The 19578-nt window shown below is 41.6% G+C and overlaps 1 protein-coding gene across 1 annotated transcript; it reads left to right on the top strand.

The window, feature by feature from the left end:
- Positions 1 to 2352: 2352 nt before the first annotated feature.
- Positions 2353 to 17523, top strand: LOC132870068 (FERM domain-containing protein 5-like). The gene is made up of 2 exons (XM_060903613.1): positions 2353 to 2641; positions 16976 to 17523. Exons 1-2 carry the CDS (start codon positions 2425 to 2427, stop codon positions 17521 to 17523), a joined length of 765 nt encoding a protein of 254 aa, XP_060759596.1. The 5' UTR covers positions 2353 to 2424.
- Positions 17524 to 19578: the final 2055 nt, after the last annotated feature.

Genomic DNA, 19578 nt, shown 5'->3' on the forward strand with positions numbered 1-19578 from the left:
AGTTAATCTGTAATATGAGAGCATGTGATATTCTGCACTGTGTTCACCTGGACTTGTCACTCTGCCTTTATACTGGGGGTATAGATGAGTGAGTACACTGAATGTACTCACTGAATTAATTGTGTAGGCATTTTTTAACCTTGATTTAATTATATTTACATCCATAAATATGCTATATTAAGGATTTTGCATGCTAATCTTATATAATTTTGCAACATTTAGTACTTATTCTTACTGTCACACATACACACACAAAAGTGTGGAAACCTGAATCAAAATAAATAGAGGACAAGAAGACAACAAAGGTATGCAATTAATATGTACAGACAAATAAGAGGAGAAATTAGCAACCATACACAATAATTATGATAAGGGTACAAGCATAAAACATGATAGAATTTAAAGCGATTTTGTTTTTCAGCATGTTAGGCTTAATATATAAAGAAAGCTTTCATACATCAATATTCTAATACATCAATTGTATTATTATTATTATTACTACACTAAGAGGTTAATATAAATACAGTTGTGGTCAGAAGTTTATATACAGTGACATGAATGTCATCTTGGATATGAATGTCATGGCAATATTTGGGCTTTCAGTAATTTCTTTGAACTGTTCTTTTTCTGTGGCAGAATGTACAGCATACGTTTTAATTTTCTTTGGGTTTTCTAAACTCAACACAGGGTCAAATTATACATACAGGGTCAAAAATTTACATACACTCACTTAGATTATTAATTCAGAGGTGCTGAAACTTCCAAAATGTCTCTTACCTTGCCAAGACTGAGGTCTCTTAACTTCCTGTTAGTGATCATGATTGACTACAGCTGGTAGTGTCTCTGTGCCTTCATAAAAAGGGTCAGTTTAAAGCACTCATTGTGACCAACACACAGTAAAATGGGAAAGTCCAAGGAGCTCAGTGCAGACCTGAGAAAGAGGATTGCAGATATACTGTACACAACTCCGGAATGTCTCTTAGAGTCATTTCTAAACAACTGTAAATTCCAAGATCAGTTCAAAGAATTGTATCCAAGTTATTGTGAGGTGTAGTCACTTTGCCAAGCCAATTTGCTTCAAGAAAACCCAAACTGTCACCCTTAGCTGAAAAGAAATTGGTTTGGATGGTCAGGAACAACCTGGGAACCACCATGGCACAGCCCTGCCATGAACTGGAAGCTGATGGATCACTGTCTACAGTTCAGATCACCATAGACTAAGAGGCTGCTATCCAAGAAATAACCCCCTGCTCCAAAATTTACACCTTCAAGCTTAACTAAAGTTTGAAGCTTACCACACAGACAAAGAAAAAGCCTTCTGGAGGATAGCTGTATGGTCAGATGAGACAAAGATTGAGTTGTTTGGCCACAATGACCACCATGTACAGAGGGACAGTGTACCAGCTGGTGGTGGTGGTAGGATCATCATACTCGGGAGGTTTTGCTGCCAGTGGAACTGGTTCATTGCACAAAGTGGATGGAATAATGAAGAAAGAGGACTAACTCAGAATTCTTCAGCATAAATCATCAGAAACTTGAACACGGCTTGGGACTTGGGAGTCACAACAGGACAATGAACCCAAACACGCATCAGAGTTGGTTGTGGAGGATAAAGCAGGCTAACATTAAGCTTAAAACAAGTCCTGACTTCAACCCTATTGAAAATATATGGACTGTGCTTATAAGTCGAGTCCATGCCAAGAAAAACAAATTTAATTGAACTCTACCAATTCTACCATGAAGAGTTGTGAAATATCCAACCAGAATTCTGCCAGAAGCTTGTTCATGGTAAACAAAAATGTTTGGTCAAGGTGAATCTTGCGAAGCGACATTTTACCCAAATATTAGGTGTGCTGTATGTATATTTTTGACCTTGTATGTATAATTTTGACCCTGTGTTGATTTCAGAAAACCCCCCAAAAATTAAAACTTGTGCACCAAATTCTAGTGTTTCTTTTTTAATTAAAGATGTATGCTGTACAATCATTCTGCCACAGAAAAAGAACAGTACAAAGAAATTACTGAAAGCCCAACTATTGCCATGACATTCATATCCAAGATGACATTCATGTCACTGTATGTAAACTCCTGACCACAACTGTATATAGTAAATATTACTTCTTACAAATGTTGATAAATCTTGAAACTATCCTTCTCATTTCTTCACACAGACATATGACAGCAACATAAATAGTTGTGCTCTCCATGTTAGTGACTACAGATCTATTATTACTGCTGCTGTAAATAGCGAGAGCTCCACCTATGCACTCAGAACAGAAGGAGGAGCAAACTAGTGAGTACTCACATGTCCGGTGTTTGACCCAACTCCCTTCTTTCTCCGTTGCTCCCTGTCTCACTTTCACACAAACAAAAACATACCCTGATCAGAGAGTTTCTCACACATACACATACTCACAAAACACCATGGTGAAGTGTCTGATCCGGATCAAGACGAAGGTCAATATTCACCTGCGGATGATTAACCACTGCTACCGGGATGTGAAGGTGCGGGTGCTGACGCTGGGCCCCAGACTTCTGGGTAACGTTTTGGGTGCTCTGCCCATCATACCCTCTCTACCCGAGTCCAGTAGCTCCTCAGGGATCAGCCTGTCTCCATATGGACGAAGCCACATACCCACAGGTAATACTTAGGCTCACTATAAAGCATCAATTGTACAAACATCTATTGCAATTTCTAAAAATATAACTGGCTCTGTGATACACAGCAGTCAGCTTACTTTCAAAGAGTTATAACTATACTGCTGTGCACCATACAGACCTAATAATAAAGATTCAGCATTCGCTTTAGTCTTTCATTTTTGAGGCCAGAGTGAAGACTAGAAGTGTACAGTATATCTGGATTTTGCCATTGTAGTAATAGCAGTATTGCTATGGCTCAGTAGTACTAGTGACTTGAAAACAAGGATATTGCTCTATAACACAGTCTCAGTAGTATTCTCTGAGATTGTGGTAGATGATTTTCAGTCTGAAGAAGAACATATAATGTTTCTTTTTTTCCACTCCAACCTCCAGTTCATTTTATTGAACAAATCACTGAATGAATTCTCTATACTAAAATGTGAAAATGGTGAAGGATGACTTATGAAACCATTAGTGTTGTCTCATTGGTGGTGGTGGGGGGTCTGTGTTTTGTGCTCAGTACCTTCATTTGTGCTTTTTCTACACATACAACAACAACAATTAAAAAATATTATTATTATTACAAAAAGATAGTTATTTTTGGGCGGCACGGTGGTGTAGCGGTTAGCACAGCAAGAAGGTCCTGGGTTCAAGCCCAGCGGCTGACGAGGGCCTTTCTGTGCGGAGTTTGCATGTTCTCCCCGTGGGTTTCCTCCGGGTGCTCCGGTTTCCCCTACAGTCCAAAGACATGCAGGTTAGGTTAATTGATGGCTCTAAATTGACCGTAGGTGTGAATGTGAGTGTGAATGGTTGTCTGTGTCTATGTGTCAGCCCTGTGATGATCTGGTGACTTGTCCAGGGTGTACCCCGCCTCTCACCCATAGTCAGCTATGATAGGCTCCAGCTTGCCTGTGACCCTGTAGAAGAGGATAAGCGGCTACAGATCATGGATGGATAGTTATTTTCCAACTTTGCAAATTTGTAATCATCGGTGGCACGGTGGTGTAGTGGTTAGCACTGTCACCTCACAGCAAGAAGGTTCTGGGTTCGAGCCCAGTGGCTGACAAGGGCCTTTCTGTGTGGAGTTTGCATGTTCTCCCCGTATCTACATGGATTTCCTCCGGGTGCTCCGGTTTCCCCAACAGTCCAAAGACATGCAGGTTAGGTTAGTGGCTCTAAATTGACTGTAGGTGTGAGCGTGAATGGTTGTCTCTATGTGTCAGCCCTGTGATGACCTGGCGACTTGTCCAGGGTGTACCCAGTCTCTTGCCCACAGTCAGCTGGGATAGGCTCCAGCTTGCCCGCGACCTTGCACAGGATAAGCGGCCATGGATAATGGATGGATGAAAATTGGTAATCTAACAATGTACAACTTTTCTGAAGCAAAGTTTCATTTTTGTGTTACTTATAGAGGCCATCATTTGTTGCCATGTTGTATAGGAAGTATTAAAGGTCTATCTTATGAAAAAATAAAATACCCCCCCCACCCTTGATTAGTAAAATAAGATTGCAAAATGTTTTGTCTATTTCTACTTTTATTCCTATTAGATACACCACAGAAGATTTTCACTACATCTTCTGCCCCTCGATATTTAGTACAAGTGAAAATGGTACAGTGGATTGAATAGTTCTGTAAACTTTCCTCTGGCATCCTGTTTCTCATCATACTTCGGGTAGATGTGGAAAGCAAAACTGGAATCACGTAAAAGGGTTGCATGATAATTAGGTAGTTTCCAAAATATAACAAATGCTGTCTGCTCAAGACCCAGCAAACTGTTCAATGCCTGCCATCCACAATATGAATCTAAAGGCAGCAAAGATCTATCCATAATTATTCAACATATCCCATAATCCTGTGGGTCATGTCCTGAGAAAAATGGTGTCAGAAAACACTGGTGCAGATATCATCACTACAATATTCCATCATACCAAACTACCCTAACCAGCCTGTTGGGTTAGTGAATGTTAGGCAACAGTGTAACCTATTGCTGAATTTAATAATAATAATAATAATAATAATAATAATAAGCAAGTTTTCATTCATTCAACTCATTATCTGTAGCCACTTTATCCTGTTCTACAGGGTCGCGGGCAAGCTGGAGCCTATCCCAGCTGACTACGGGCGAAAGGCGGGGTACACCCTGGACAAGTCGCCAGGTCATCACAGGGCTGACACATAGACACAGACAACCATTCACACTCACATTCACACCTACGGTCAATTTAGAGTCACCAGTTAACCTAACCTGCATGTCTTTGGACTGTGGGGGAAACCGGAGCACCCGGAGGAAACCCACGCGGACACGGGGAGAACATGCAAACTCCACACAGAAAGGCCCTCGTCGGCCACGGGGCTCGAACCTGGACCTTCTTGCTGTGAGGTGACAGCGCTAACCACTACACCACCGTGCCGCCCAATAAGCAAGATTTATACACAGGAAATTATATATGTGATATATTTTATTTTATTCTTTCCACATTCACTGGATATGAGCAGTCACGAGCTCTGATTGGCTACTCTATTATTAGGCAATCGAAGACGAAATAAAAACTCTACTTGAAAACAAAACCCCAAAAAATACAAAAAAAGGAACAAAATATGGAATAAAAGTATTTGATGGTAAGAATGTATCTTTTTTAATTTTCAAGAATTATTATTATTGCATTTTTCACAAATTGCTACTGTCATTTCGCTGGTTTGTTTACATTCTAAGTGGAAATGATTTTGTCCGACATTTTGTATAAAGTTTTTATTTATTGAATTTGCAAAAAAAAACCAACAAAAATGATCTGTTTCTCAAAATCCGGTGAATGTGGATAGAATAAAACAGTTATTCCACTCAATCTCGTCATACATGACTTAAAGCCAACTCAGCGCCTCTTCAGCTATCACCTCATGTACGACTCAATTTTGTAGAATAACTGTTAAATATACAGGAAATCTTGCTATGTTACATTTAAATGTATTTCAAATAAAAACAATAACAAAATGCCAACTTACCTCCATGTAGTTCAACACGCAAAAATGATTCTCAACTTCAAAACTTTGCAAAATGTTTAGACTCGCAAATCTTTTTGACTCAACACCAGAAAGGACTGAATCACAGTCAAAACTTTTTGTGATGCAAAAAAGCCTGGTTTTTTAAAATTACAAACTTGATTTTTGTTGCATGAGAAACATGCTCTCAAAACTGTCTTTTATGCTTGTATTAACAAAACCACAAAAATACCTTCATAGTTAAAGGTGCAAGCGTTCTAACTGTGAGGCCAAAAAGAAGGGCAATGTAGTAATCTAAGCATGAGGTAATGAAGGCATGGATGAGCACTTTAGCATCATCCACAGAGAGGGAGTTATAAAGGTGTGCAATATTTTGAAGCTGGAAAAATACTGTTTCAATTATGGAATTCACATGAGAATCGAAAGAAAATGTTTAGTAGAAAATGATACTGAGGTTCTGTGTGGTTTGTGTGGACACAACAAGATTACCATCAATATTAATTTGGGGTGGCACGCTGGTGTAGTGGTTAACGCTGTTGCCTCACAGCTAGAAGGTTCTGTGTTTGAACCTTGTGGCCAACTGTGGCCTTTCTGTGTGGATTTTACAGTGGTGCTTGAAAGTTTGTGAACCCTTTAGAATTTTTTATATTTCTGCATAAATATGACCTAAAACATCATCAGATTTTCACACAAGTCCTAAAAGTAGATAAAGAGAACCCAGTTAAACAAATGAGACAAAAATATTATACTTGGTCATTTATTTATTGAGGAAAATGATCCAATATTACAGATCTGTGAGTGGCAAAAGTATGTGAACCTTTGCTTTCAGTATCTGGTGTAACCCCCTTGTGCAGCAATAACTGCAACTAAACGTTTACGGTAACTGTTGATCAGTCCTGCACACCGGCTTGGAGGAATTTTAGCCTGTTCCTCCGTACAGAACAGCTTCAACTCTGGGATGTTGGTGGGTTTCCTCACATGAACTGCTCGCTTCAGGTCCTTCCACAACATTTCGATTGGATTAAGGTCAGGACTTTGACTTGGCCATTCCAAAACGTTCACTTTATTCTTCTTTAACCATTCTTTGGTAGAATGACTTGTGTGCTTAGGGTCGTTGTCTTGCTGCATGACCCACCTTCTCTTGAGATTCAGTTCATGGACAGATGTCCTGACATTTTCCTTTAGAATTCGCTGGTATAATTCAGAATTCATTGTTCCATCAATGATGGCAAGCCGTCCTGGCCCAGATGCAGCAAAACAGGCCCAAACCATGATGCTACCACCACCATGTTTCACAGATGGGATAAGGTTCTCATGCTGGAATGCAGTGGTTTCCTTTCTCCAAACATAACGCTTCTCATTTAAACCAAAAAGTTCTATTTTGGTCTCATCCATCCACAAAACATTTTTCCAACAGCCTTCTGGCTTATCCACGTGATCTTTAGCAAACTGCAGATGAGTAGCAATGTTCTTTTTGGAGAGCAGTGGCTTTCTCCTTGCAACCCTGCCATGCACACCATTGTTGTTCAGTGTTCTCCTGATGGTGGACTCATGAACATTAACATTAGCCAATGTGAGAGAGGCCTTCAGTTGCTTAGAAGTTGCCCTGGGGTCCTTTGTGACCTCGCCAACTATTACACGCCTTGCTTTTGGAGTGATTTGTTGGTGGACCACTCCTGGGGAGGGTAACAATGGTCTTGAATTTCCTCCATTTGTACACAATCTGTCTGACTGTTGAGTGGTGGAGTCCAAACTCTTTAGAGATGGTTTTGTAACCTTTTCCAGCCTGATGAGCATCAACAACGCTTTTTCTGAGGTCCTCAGAAATCTCCTTTGTTCATGCCATAATACACTTCCACAAACATGCATTGTGAAGATCAGACTTTGATAGATCCCTGTTCTTTAAATAAAACAGGGTGCCCACTCACACCTGATTGTCATCCCATTGATTGAAAACACCTGACTCTAATTTCACCTTCAAATTAACTGCTAATCCTAGAGGTTCACATACTTTTGCCACTCACAGATATGTAATATTGGATCATTTTCCTCAATAAATAAATGACCAAGTATACTATTTTTGTCTCATTTATTTAACTGGGTTCTCTTTATCTACTTTTAGGACTTGTGTGAAAATCTGATGATGTTTTAGGTCATATTTATGCAGAAATATAGAAAATTCTAAAGGGTTCACAAACTTTCAAGCACCACTGTACATGTTCTTCCTGTGCCTATGTGGATTTCCTCTAGGTGCTCTAGTTTTGTACCTTAGTGACTAATTGTAAAGTAAAATAATTACCGAGACTAAGAACTAATTGTTAGATAAAACTGGTGAGACTAAAATACCCGTTCTTGGGTTTCAGTCATGTGACTTTTCTTAGCAATTTCACTTCCAGTAAAACAGCTGGTGGTCTCGCAAACCAAAATGGCTGCTGTAGCGCAAACAACTAGCAATAACTTATCAGAGTATGTTCGTAATCTAGAAGCCACTGCTCACTTTAGATATATTCAGAAGATTGCTATGCGCAATGGATTCGACCCCTACAGTCTGGGAAAGAAGGATTTGTCATACGATCTCTCAAACTACCCTTCAGTCGAGTTCCCCGATATCTCGAACTATCTGGTGTTGCAGACGTCCTTCTACACCGCAAAACAGATGAAAGTGTGGAAGAGTATGGAGACTTACAACTTTTTTGTATGTGGCTGGGTAAAGGACCTCGGTATGAAGTCACTGCCGAATGAATCCTGGATTGTTTTTGTCCGTGTAAGTATGTTTTTATTTAAGCTTTTCGTTCATGTCTTTACAATGAAGCGCTGCAAGTTGAAGTGTAAACAAACAACAGTTGGCTTGATTCTCACTTGTGTTGGCTCTTATCTCTCAGGTAAATCATTCACACAGAGCATCAGAAACCCCTTTAAAGACCTGGATCTTAGTTAAACAAGATGGAGAAGTGATCACGGCGCATTGTAACTGTATGGCTGGGGAAGAATTTTGTCGGACCTTCATGCATATGGACTTTGTGAAGAGTGAGGAGTAAACAAAGAAACAGCTGGGGATTTTAGCTCTTTGTGACTAAAAAAAGTCCCATAAAATAACGACACATAGCAAGAAAAGTACTTGGAAAACACTAAGGACATAGCTGAGAGGGAGATACAAACCTTTCACCAAGTGATCACTGCAAACTCAAGCATGCTTCAACTCGGCTCCTTTCGATTTCAGTGAGAGGTTCAAAAGCCACCTTTCTTGATGCCTTTTTGTGAAATCCTGTGTTCGTTCACCCTTTTTATTAGTTCACGAGGAACCCTGAAGAAACTTTTATCAGTTTCATGGTTTGATCGATTTGAACAACCTAAAACAATGCAAGCGTAAGGCATTTTTCATGCGAGCAATGCACCTTCTCCGTACAAACGCTTTGTCAACTGAGCTTTGGTAGACCACCAGCTAAAGTTTTGAATAACTAATGAGGCAGATGTGACGTCACGTGAAACCCAAAAATAAGTGTGAGTGTGAATGGTAGTTCATTTCTGTATTAGCCCTGTGATAGACTGGTGATCTGCCCAGGGTGTACCCCATTCCATTGGCTCCAGCTTCCCCCATGACTCTGACAGATAAGTGGTATAAATAATAGATGGATGAATGGTATATTAAGTTAAAGAAAAGATGTTTAGTACTCAGGAGTAGAGCTTTTGTTTTATCTGTGTTCAGTCTGAGATAGTAAGACTCCAACCAAGCCTTCACATCATGGATACAGGCAGATAATGAAGGGGGTGGGAGAGATGAGTTACATCTAGTACTAATATAGATCTGCATATCGTCAGCATAACAGTGAAATCCCAGACCATGGCAACGGATTATTTGACCAAGTGGCAGTATGTGTATTATGAAAAGAATGGACCCAAGGACAGAACCTTGTGGAACACCTTAGTTAACCAGACAAACAGATGAGTTATGTTCTTTAATGGAGATGAACTGGTTTTAGGATAAAAACTGTACCAGTGATGCCAACAGCTGAGAGACAGGCAAGAAGCATGTGATGACATATGTCAAATGCAGAACTAAGATCAAGGAAGAGCAAAATATTAAGTAAGCCAGAATCTGTAGAAAGGAGAAAATTATTAAAAACTCTAAGAAGTGCTGTTTCAGCACTGTGTAATGGTCAAAAACCAGAATTAAATGGTTCATAAATATTATTTAGGTCAAGATGAGACTGTAGCTAGGAAGTGAGAACCCTTTCAAGAAGTTTTGCAATAAAAGGTTGATTAGAAATGGGTCTATAGTTATTTGTATAGTTATTATACAAGTTATATGAGTTATTTGAGTCAAGGCAAGGTTTTTTGAAGACTGGTGAGACCGATGCTATTTTTAGCCCTTGTGGAACAACCTCAGTGGTAATAGAACAGTTGATAAACTGTATAAGGGCAGGGGTAAGAGAAAGCATGCAGTTTTAAGGAGGGAAGTATGAACAGGATCAAGCTGACAGAAGGAGGAATTTGATTTCTTAATATGTTCAGACACATCAGTTGGAGCAATAGGAGTGAAGAAAGACAGGTTTGGGGGGGATCAGGACACTTTGTCCAATGACCATTTTGTCCAATGCCATTTCGTCCAATAGTTGAGACATTTCATGTCCAAAGCCTTTTTCCTACACACTATCAATTATTTTATATGTGGTGACAATATGTGCGACAAGATTGAGATATAAACAAACCATAATTCATTTAAAGGTCCCATGGCATGGTGGTTTGTTGATGCTTTAAACGGGCTCGTGGAGGTTTCCGGATGTTATATCTGCAGCCTTTCTCGAAATGAACCCTCGGCACGTAGATATAGCCTCCTGGGAGAAAGCCCCATTTCAGCGCTTTTCCCAGTGCGTCATTTTGCTAATGAGAAGCAGGAGGCGGGGAAGGGTAGAGGGTGGGGGCAGGTCTTATCATTAATATTCATGACATGTAAACGTGTTACCTCTGATTGGCTAACAGCACTGTGACGCTACCTCCAGTGGGTCAGAACAAGCGGATGTGGGTGTCTTACTATGGCGAGAGAGAAGGAACAAACCACGAAGGGAAAAATACCGCGCGCTGACGTCATTAAGGTGCGACGCGAGGAAATAAAATAAATTCAACAAATGTTTGGGTTTTTACTGAATAAACAAACAAATAAAATGAACGAGTGACTTAAAAAAAGAATGTGGGTGTCTTTGTAAAAACTGTTTTGATTGGCTATTATAACAGAGCATGCTGCATGCTTTTTGGTTTTGTAGCGCAGAGTACCTGGCTAACTGCAGGAAGCGGTTAGCTGCACAGCTAATGTAGCCATTGCAAGGCTAACGTGGCACTGATTTTAAAACACGGCAAAACACAAGCTCATAAGTTACAGTCAATTTCCAGACTAAACTCAGTTTAACAGAGCATGCTGCATGCTTTTTTGTTTTGTAGCACAGAGTACCTGGCTAACTGCAGGAAGCAGTTAGCTGCACAGCTAATGTAGCCATTGCAAGGCTAACGTGGCACCGATTTTAAAACACGGCAAAACGACTTAACAGTTATACACTTACTTGTTCGGTGTTTGTGGCTGATGCGGCAGGGATGCTTGGTACGGACCCAGGCTTCAGTGACAGTTGATGTGCAAAACCTGCCCTGTACTGTCCCAAGTTGTGGAAACATTCATCAGGAAAATGCTTCTGACAAACATACACCGTCTTAGGTAGACTCGACGGCGTATTATTGGAGTAAATAAAATTAAGCCACTGCGTCTTCAGGGGCTCTCCCGTCGGCAGTAAAAACAGACTCCTTTCTGTATTGTCACATCCATGTACGGCGCAACGTCCATGTTTGGTGGCAACTTTTGAGCTGGGCGGGCAATCCATACAGTGGGTAGGAATCCAGAGGGGGGGCGTGGGGATCATCTCCCTTGCTGACGTAGGCAAGGGAAGAGTTTATCAACTCGCCGTTTTGATGCGCCATTCTCAAATGTTGGGCATAGTTTGGTTTACACATTATGAAATTTCTAGCCACTGGGGTGACTTAAGAAGGTCAGAGGAACTCATTTTAACGTTAAAAAACCTCAGAAAGTGAAAATTTCATGCCATGGGGCCTGTAAGGGAATGCATTAAGCAGGTTTATGACTGCGTCTCCCCATAATAAATGGAAACATATGCCTAATGATAGTGAAGTGATAATATGCACGACAAATTGCTGTATATTTTTAAACCAATCCTAAAGAAGAATTCTCAATAGAATTTGACCGAAGTGGAAAACATTTTTGGAAAGCAAATGAGTGACCCTTACCATTCATTACAGGCTGCTCGCCGAGCTTTGAGTCCAGTGAAGCTGTTTAATTCATCATATATCCAGTCTTAATAAGGTGCGCGCGCAGTCCGGAGGGTCTGCGTGGGTTTCCTCCGGGTGCTCCGGTTTCCCCCACAGTCCAAAGACATGCAGGTTAGGTTAATTGGTGGCTCTAAATTGACAGTAGGAGTCTACAGTTAATCTCTCAATCCAGAGAGTCCTGCATGAGGAGAGTTTTTGTCTAATATTTCTTGGATTTTACATGAATACTAGGTAGGAATCCATCGTTTTGAACACACTCGTTGAGAAAGACGAGTCTGGGGCGATCTTTACTTGCCATTAGATTTCACAACTCGCGTTTGTCGAGTGGTGGGTGGTTAAACTACATGCTGCAAAAATGTGTTTTGCTTTGGTCAAATTCCACTGGGAATTCCTCCTTTTTTTGAGCAAACAAATACCTGAAATATAAAATAATTGATAGTGCGTATGAAAAAGGTTTTGGACGAAATGTCTTAACTATTGGATGAAATGGCATTGGACGAAGTGTCCTGTATCCGTTTGGGGTTTGGTAGGTGTTCTGGAAGAAAATCATCAGGAGAAGTGTTTAAGACAAAGAAGGAGTTGTAAATTAAAGCAATCTTATTCAGGAAATGTTTAAGAAAGGAATTACATAGGTCATCAGACCCAGACAGATTGTTTTTTTACAGAGGTCATCAGACCCAGTGGCAGGAAGATGCACAAGTTTATTAACTGTAGCAAAAAACATCTAAGGCCTACATTTAGCACTACTTATCAAGGAAGGAATATAGGAGGAGCAAGCAGCATTAAGGGTGTTTCTGTAGAGCTGTATGTGATCAGAACACAAGTATGAGTGAATAGAGAGGCCAGTTTTCTCTTATATATCACCCAAATGAGGATGGGTTCCCTTTTGGGTCTGGTTCCTCTCGAGGTTTCTTCTTTATGTCATCTGAGGGAGTTTTTCCTTGCCACCATTGCCATGGGTTTGCTCACTGAGGATAGATTAGGGACAATAGCTCATGTTAAAATCATTAAAATTCTGTAAAGCTGCTTTGCGACAATGTCTATTGTTAAAAGCACTATAAAAATAAACTTGACTTGACTTGATATAGATGCTACAGTCAATGACCAGAAGCTTTCATGGCTTGGAAAACCAGGGAACCAAGGAAAAGAATAACAGGATGGTACATGTGTAGCTTTAATAGAGGCAAAATCATCAAGAACTTCTAAAACGGATAAGTTTTAGAGAAACAGGATGTAATCATGGAAGGAGAGTTGAATAGAGGAGGTTAAAGAGGATGAATCAAGGGAAGCCGAAAAGGAAATAGGATCAGTAGATTTTAAATTTCAGAAACATAGTGGTGGGGTGGCACGGTGGTGTAGTGGTTAGCACTGTCACCTCACAGCAAGAAGGTTCTGGGTTCGAGCCCAGTGGCCGGCGAGGGCCTTTCTGTGTGGAGTTTGCATGTTCTCCCCGTGTCCGCGTGGGTTTCCTCCGGGTGCTCCGGTTTCCCCCACAGTCCAAAGACATGCAGGTTAGGCTAATTGGTGACTCTAAATTGACCGTAGGCGTGAATGTGAGTGTGAATGGTTGTTTGTCTCTGTGTCAGCCCTGTGATAACCTGGCGACTTGTCCAGGGTGTACCCTGCCTCTCACCCATAGTCAGCTGGGATAGGTTCCAGCTTGCCCACGACTCTGCACAAAATAAACGGTTACAGATAATGGATGGATGGCTGGATGGAGAAACATAGTGGTTCTGTTGGTTAGCTCAGTAGGAGGAAGACTAAGACTGAAATAGATCAGGTTATGATGTGAAATTCCACCTTGAGCCCCCAGTACTGAAATATCAACAGACCTGGAGGAGGCTCTGCAGCTGTGGCTTAGCCTGATATCCATAGTCAGGTGGAGTAAGCAGGTTCACCTGCAAGAAGTCATTGGGGATCTACCAGGTTTCCATCAAGAATAACATCTATCCCAGTGGTTCTCACCCTTTTTGTAGCCAGAAACCTCTTTAGCTGTAAAATAAATTCCATAGACTCTCTCAGAATAGACTCATTTCATGAGCATGAAATAACACTTTCTGGATCCACAGGAGCTTTATGTCTGAGCTGACTTTGGTATTTGTACCCCTAAATAAAATAAGTTTCAAAATGCAGGTAGTGATGACCAAAACTGTAACTGAAAAAAAATCACAGACCCCCTGGCTTTTTGTCACAGGACACCTGGACCACACTTTGAGAACCACTGCCTTATTCTACACTCACTGGCCACTTTATTAGGTATACCCATACACCTGCTGTTTGATGCAATTATCTAATCAGCCAATCCCTTGACAGCAGTGCAATGCATAAAATCATGAAGCTACAAATCAAGAGCTTCGGATAATTTTCACTTCAAGCATCAGAATGGGAAAAATTGTGATCTCAAAGTGTGACTTTCATTGTGGCATGGGTGTTAGTGTCAGATGGACTGGTTTGAATATTTCAGAAACTGCCAATCTCTTGAGGTTTTCTCACACACACACACACACACACACACACACACACACACACACACACACACACGTCTCTAGAGTTTACACAGAATGGTGCAAACAACAAAAAAACATTGGGTGAGCGAAAGTTCTGTGGGTGGAAACGCCTCGTTGATAAGAGAGGTCAGAGGAAAATGGCCAGATTGGTTTGAGCTGCCAGGAAAGATATAGTAACTCATATAATCACGCTTTACAACTGTGGTGAGCAGAAAAGCATCTTCTGCAACAGCAAAAGACCACACTGGGTTCCACTCCTGCAGCCAAGAACAGGAATCTTAGGGCGTATTCACACCTACATTGTTTGGTCCGGACCAAACGACCAAACGAACCAAATTTCCCTTGGTCCGGACCTTTTGGGTTGGTCTGAATACAAACCACCGAACTCTGGTCCGGACCAAACAAGCGGACCGAGACCGAGCTGCAAGGTCGGACTCGGTCCGGACCAAAGGAACCCTGGTGCGGATCTTTTGGAGGTGTGAAAACAGACCGGACCTAATCCAACAGTTTTGCTTTTTTGTACCTCGGGAGCTTCCGTCATTTGTCGAGCATTATGGGAAACAGAGTCTTGACACTCCACCGCAAAGTGCAAACACTGTTTCGGTTGTCAAGGGAACCTTACAACAGTCGTTCAGTCATTCAGACCAGTGGTAGGCTAGACTACAGAGTACAAAAAATGAGTAGGGGGCAAACGTGGGCCGAGGAAGAAACGCGTACCCTTGTGGATATATGGGCAGATGTCCACATATCTGAGCTTTTGGAGAGAACACACAAAAATGCCGACGTGTTTGCTGTATTCAGTGAGAAAATGAAGGAGAAGGGGTTCACGCGCTCCCCAGAACAATGTCGGCTAAAAGTGAAGAAACTCCGTCAGACCTACATTAAAATCAGGGACATTCTTTCAAAAAGTGGCGGTACTAGCGACGCAAAAAAGAAATTCATCTATTACGATGGATAAGGCGAATATCCCGACACATACCTCCTCCGTCTTGCGTGAAGAGCCAGAACTGTCACAACATGATGTGCGCTCATCAGCGATATCCTCCGTAGCCGCCTTGACCTTTGTCGTCGTCGTTGATAAATTACTTGTACAACAGCATAGTAATCGCACAATTGTGAAAACAGTAAAAACTGGAAAAAACATATAGCTTTGATGACATTAAAAAGAATAACAGCACGGAAAGCCTCCATGACTACTTTTGAACTTAACGCTTTGTGCGCGTGTCGTCTCTGACCAATAGCTGAACGACCTCAGGGCGCGTGGCTTTGTTGACAGATTTTGGTCCGCTTACTAAAATGTACAGTGTGAAAGCGAACCGCACCAAAATGAAAAAAATAAAAAAAAACATTTGGTTCGGACCAAAGCAAGTGAACTATCGAACTATCCTGGTCTGAATACACCCTTAGAATCAAGAACAAGTTCCTATTAAAGTAGACTTTGAGTGTAAGGTATATCAACCCTCTACAAAGGTGCAGCAAAGGGCTATGGCCAAGACTGGTCTTATGTGTCCTCCATGGCAGGTGTAGGCAATCCAGGTTAATCAGCCTGGAGAATTCTGGGTAACATTTGTTAAGGTTTATTGATTACTACAATCTTGTACAAACCACTGATTGTTTGTTCATATTACTGCCAAAATTTTATATTATTGTAGAATTCATTCATTGGTTAATTTATCAGGACCACCTGTACTCCTGCTCATTCATGCAATTATCCAATCAGCCGATCATGTGGAAGCAGTGCAGTGCATAAAATCATGCACATGTGGGTCAAGAGCTTCAATTAATGTTCACATCAAACATCAGGATGTTCACCAGAACACTGCCTGGTCTTTTTCCAATTTTCTTATGACAATTTTTGGGAATGTGTACCCATTGTAGCCCTGTGATGACATGGTGACTTGTCTAGGGTGTACCCCGCCTCTCGCCCATAGTCAGCTGGGATAGGCTCCAGCTTGCCTGCGACCCTGTAGAACAGGATAAGTGGCTACAGATAATGGATGGATGGATGGATGGATGGATGGATGGATGGTGTACCCATTGTAGCCTTGAATTCCTGTTCTTGGCTGACAGGATTACAACCCATTGTGGGCTTCTGCTGTTGTAACTCACTTGCCTCAAGATTTTTCCATGTTTCATGCTCTGGGTACATTCTGAGATGCTTTTCTGCTCAGCACAGTTGTACACAGTGGTTATGTGAGTTACCATAGCTTTCCTTTCCAGTCTGGCCATTCTCCTCTGCCCTCTCATCAACATGGCATTTCCACCCACATTGGATGTTCATTGGATGTTTTTTCCCCTAACATTCTGTGTAAACTCTAGAGACTGTTGTTTGTCAAAGTCTATGGAGATCAACAGTTACATGATTGGCTGACTGAATATGGGTGCTCCCATTAAAGTGGCCACTGAGTGTACATGTATTAGCATTATAAAAATTTATTACACTAATTTCAGAAATAGATTGATAAACCCGCTGATCTGTTGTTTATTCCTTTATTCTCAGATTCTTTATGTGTCAGCAGTCACTCCATGCCTGAGCACTCCGTCTCTAGTAGCACTTCATTACCAAGCACACACTCCAGTGATCCAGAGGGTAAAAATGGTGAAGCAGCATTTTCAGAAGGATCCAGCAAGACCTCCAGTGATGTGTTACCCACACCAGAATTCAAGAGCACATATAACCAAGAGGTGAAGGATCAAGAATCAGTCCTTCTGAAAGGAGATGCATTGGCCTGCAGCGTAAGCCATAAGCCAAGAGGAAAAGCCTCTCACCTGGGAAAAGTCAAACCATCAACTGGTGGCATGGAGACACAACAGGCTGGTGAGGTGATTGGCACGTTGGTACGACTGGTCTTAGTGATGCTTGCTGTGCTCTTGGCCCTCCTCCTGTTTCTTATTGCTCTCACAGAATCAGAACTTGATGTGGCATTTCTGAGAGACATCCGCGAGACACCTGAATTCCAGCAATTCCACTATGCCTACTTTTGTCCACTGAGACGCTGGCTATCCTGCACACTGCGTTGGATAGGGGTTCTTCTCATCAAGGAATGACGTGATAACAACTGTACAGCATTTTATTTTATTTTACTTTAAATATTTATCACTTATTGCTGCTCGGTTGCAACTTATATATTGCTCCTCATTTGTGCACTGTGCTTTGTCAGATGTACCTGAAATCTTCTTGGTTGGTTTCCACTGATCAACATCAATTATCCGGCTTGTGACAAAATACTAATGGAACAAGAAACCTTTATTTTGTCACATGCACACTTAAAGCACAGTGAAATTCATCCTCTGCATTTAACCCAACTGAAGCAGTGAACACACACACACAGAGCAGTGGGCAGCCACACTACAGCACCCGGGGAGCAGTCAGGGGTTAGGTACCTTGCTCAAGGGCACTTCAGCCCAAGGCCGCCCCACGTTAACCTAACTGCATGTCTTTGGACTGTGGGGGAAACTGGAGCACCCAGAGGAAACCCACACAGACACAGGGAGAACATGCAAACTCCACATAGAAAGGCCCTCGCCAGCCGCAGGGCTCGAACCTGGAACCTTCTTGCTGTGAGGCGACCGTGCTAACCACTACACCACCGTGCCGCCCACAAAAAAAATCTGAGTGCAGTGCAGCAACTTGAGTTGCCGTATGTTTCCAAAACATAGTATAGCTCCAAATTATATTATTAAAAAATATGTATACATTACAAGTCATGGATTGTGTAAGAATTTGGATTTCTATAGAGGAACCAAACCATCCTACTGTGTATTATTAATATAGATACAACTGAGTTATGATTTGTTACACACCCTTTTCTGTGCCATTGCAGTACAACCCCTTAATTTATACATTTATCATATAAAAAGGGCGGCACGGTGGTGTAGTGGTTAGCACTGTTGCCTCACAGCAAGAAGGTTCTGGGTTCAAGCCCAGTGGCCAACAGGGGCTTTTCTGTGTGGAGTTGCATGTTCACCCCATGTCTGTGTGGGTTTCCTCCGGGTGCTCCGGTTTCCCCCACAGTCCAAAGACATGCAGGTTAGGTTAATTGGTGGCTCTAAATTGACAGTAGGTGTGAATGTGAGTGTGAATGGTTGTTTGTCTCTATGTATCAGCCCTCCGATGATCTGGCGACTCGTCCAGGGTGTACCCTGCGTCTTGCTCATAGTCAGCTGGGATAGGCTCCAGCTTGCCTGTGACCCTGCACAGGATAAGTGGTTATGGATAATGGATGGATCATATAAAAAGTCTTGTGCTACAACAAAAAAGAGCAAAACACCAGCATTAATGTTGGCCTGGAAATAGAGACATAAGAAGGATATGAATGTTTTGAAGGATATCTGTAAAGTTTGAGTTATACCTATACAGGTTATAACAACACTGGATGCGTTGCTGGACCAAAAGTTGATGTGGTGTCTTACTGGTTAAGTTGATAGGTCATACACAGCCAGTTTGCTGTTGGCATGAAGGAGACGAACGAGATGTTCTTGTTGCATCTGAGGTTTGAGTCTGTATTGAGGTCTGTACTGTAAAAAGGTGCTCGAAAAATTCTGTCCTATCCTATGCTGTAATCACACAAAACATGAATAAATTATACACTGTATGGCCAAAAATATGTCGACACCTGCCCGTCACACCCATACTGTATATGTACTGTAAGTTGGAAACACACAGCATTACACTGCAGCATAATAATTTCCCTTTATTGAAACCAAGGCTTGGGTGCAAACCTGTTCCAGCATGACAATGGCCCTGTGCACAAAGCAAGGTCCATGAAAACACGGTTTGCCAAGATTAGTGCAGAAGAAATAGAGCATTCTACAAAAAGCCCTGATCTCATCCCCACTTTTGGGATGAACTGGAACACTGACTGCACCCCAGGCCTCTGCGCGCAACATCAGTGCCTGACCTCACTAATGCTTTTGTGGCTGAATGAGCACTATTCCTCACAGCCATTCTCAAAAATCTGGTGGAAATCCTTCTCAGAAGAGTGCACAGCAAATCTGGAATGGGAAGTTCACAAAACACATACTGTATGCATGTGATGATCAGGTGTCCACATACATTTGGCCATATAATGTACAACCCCGATTCCAAAAAAGTTGGGACAA

This window comes from Neoarius graeffei, chromosome 21, assembly GCF_027579695.1.
Source record: "Neoarius graeffei isolate fNeoGra1 chromosome 21, fNeoGra1.pri, whole genome shotgun sequence".
Lineage (NCBI taxonomy): Eukaryota > Metazoa > Chordata > Actinopteri > Siluriformes > Ariidae > Neoarius > Neoarius graeffei.

What these genes read in the sequence shown, in the direction of transcription:
- LOC132870068 (XM_060903613.1), top strand. Translation starts at nt 2,425, where the DNA reads ATGGTGAAGTGTCTGATCCGGATCAAGACGAAGGTCAATATTCACCTG. An exon ending in ACGAAGCCACATACCCACAG is followed by an intron (nt 2,642 to 16,975) that starts GTAATACTTAGG and finishes CTTTATTCTCAG; the next exon opens with ATTCTTTATGTGTCAGCAGT.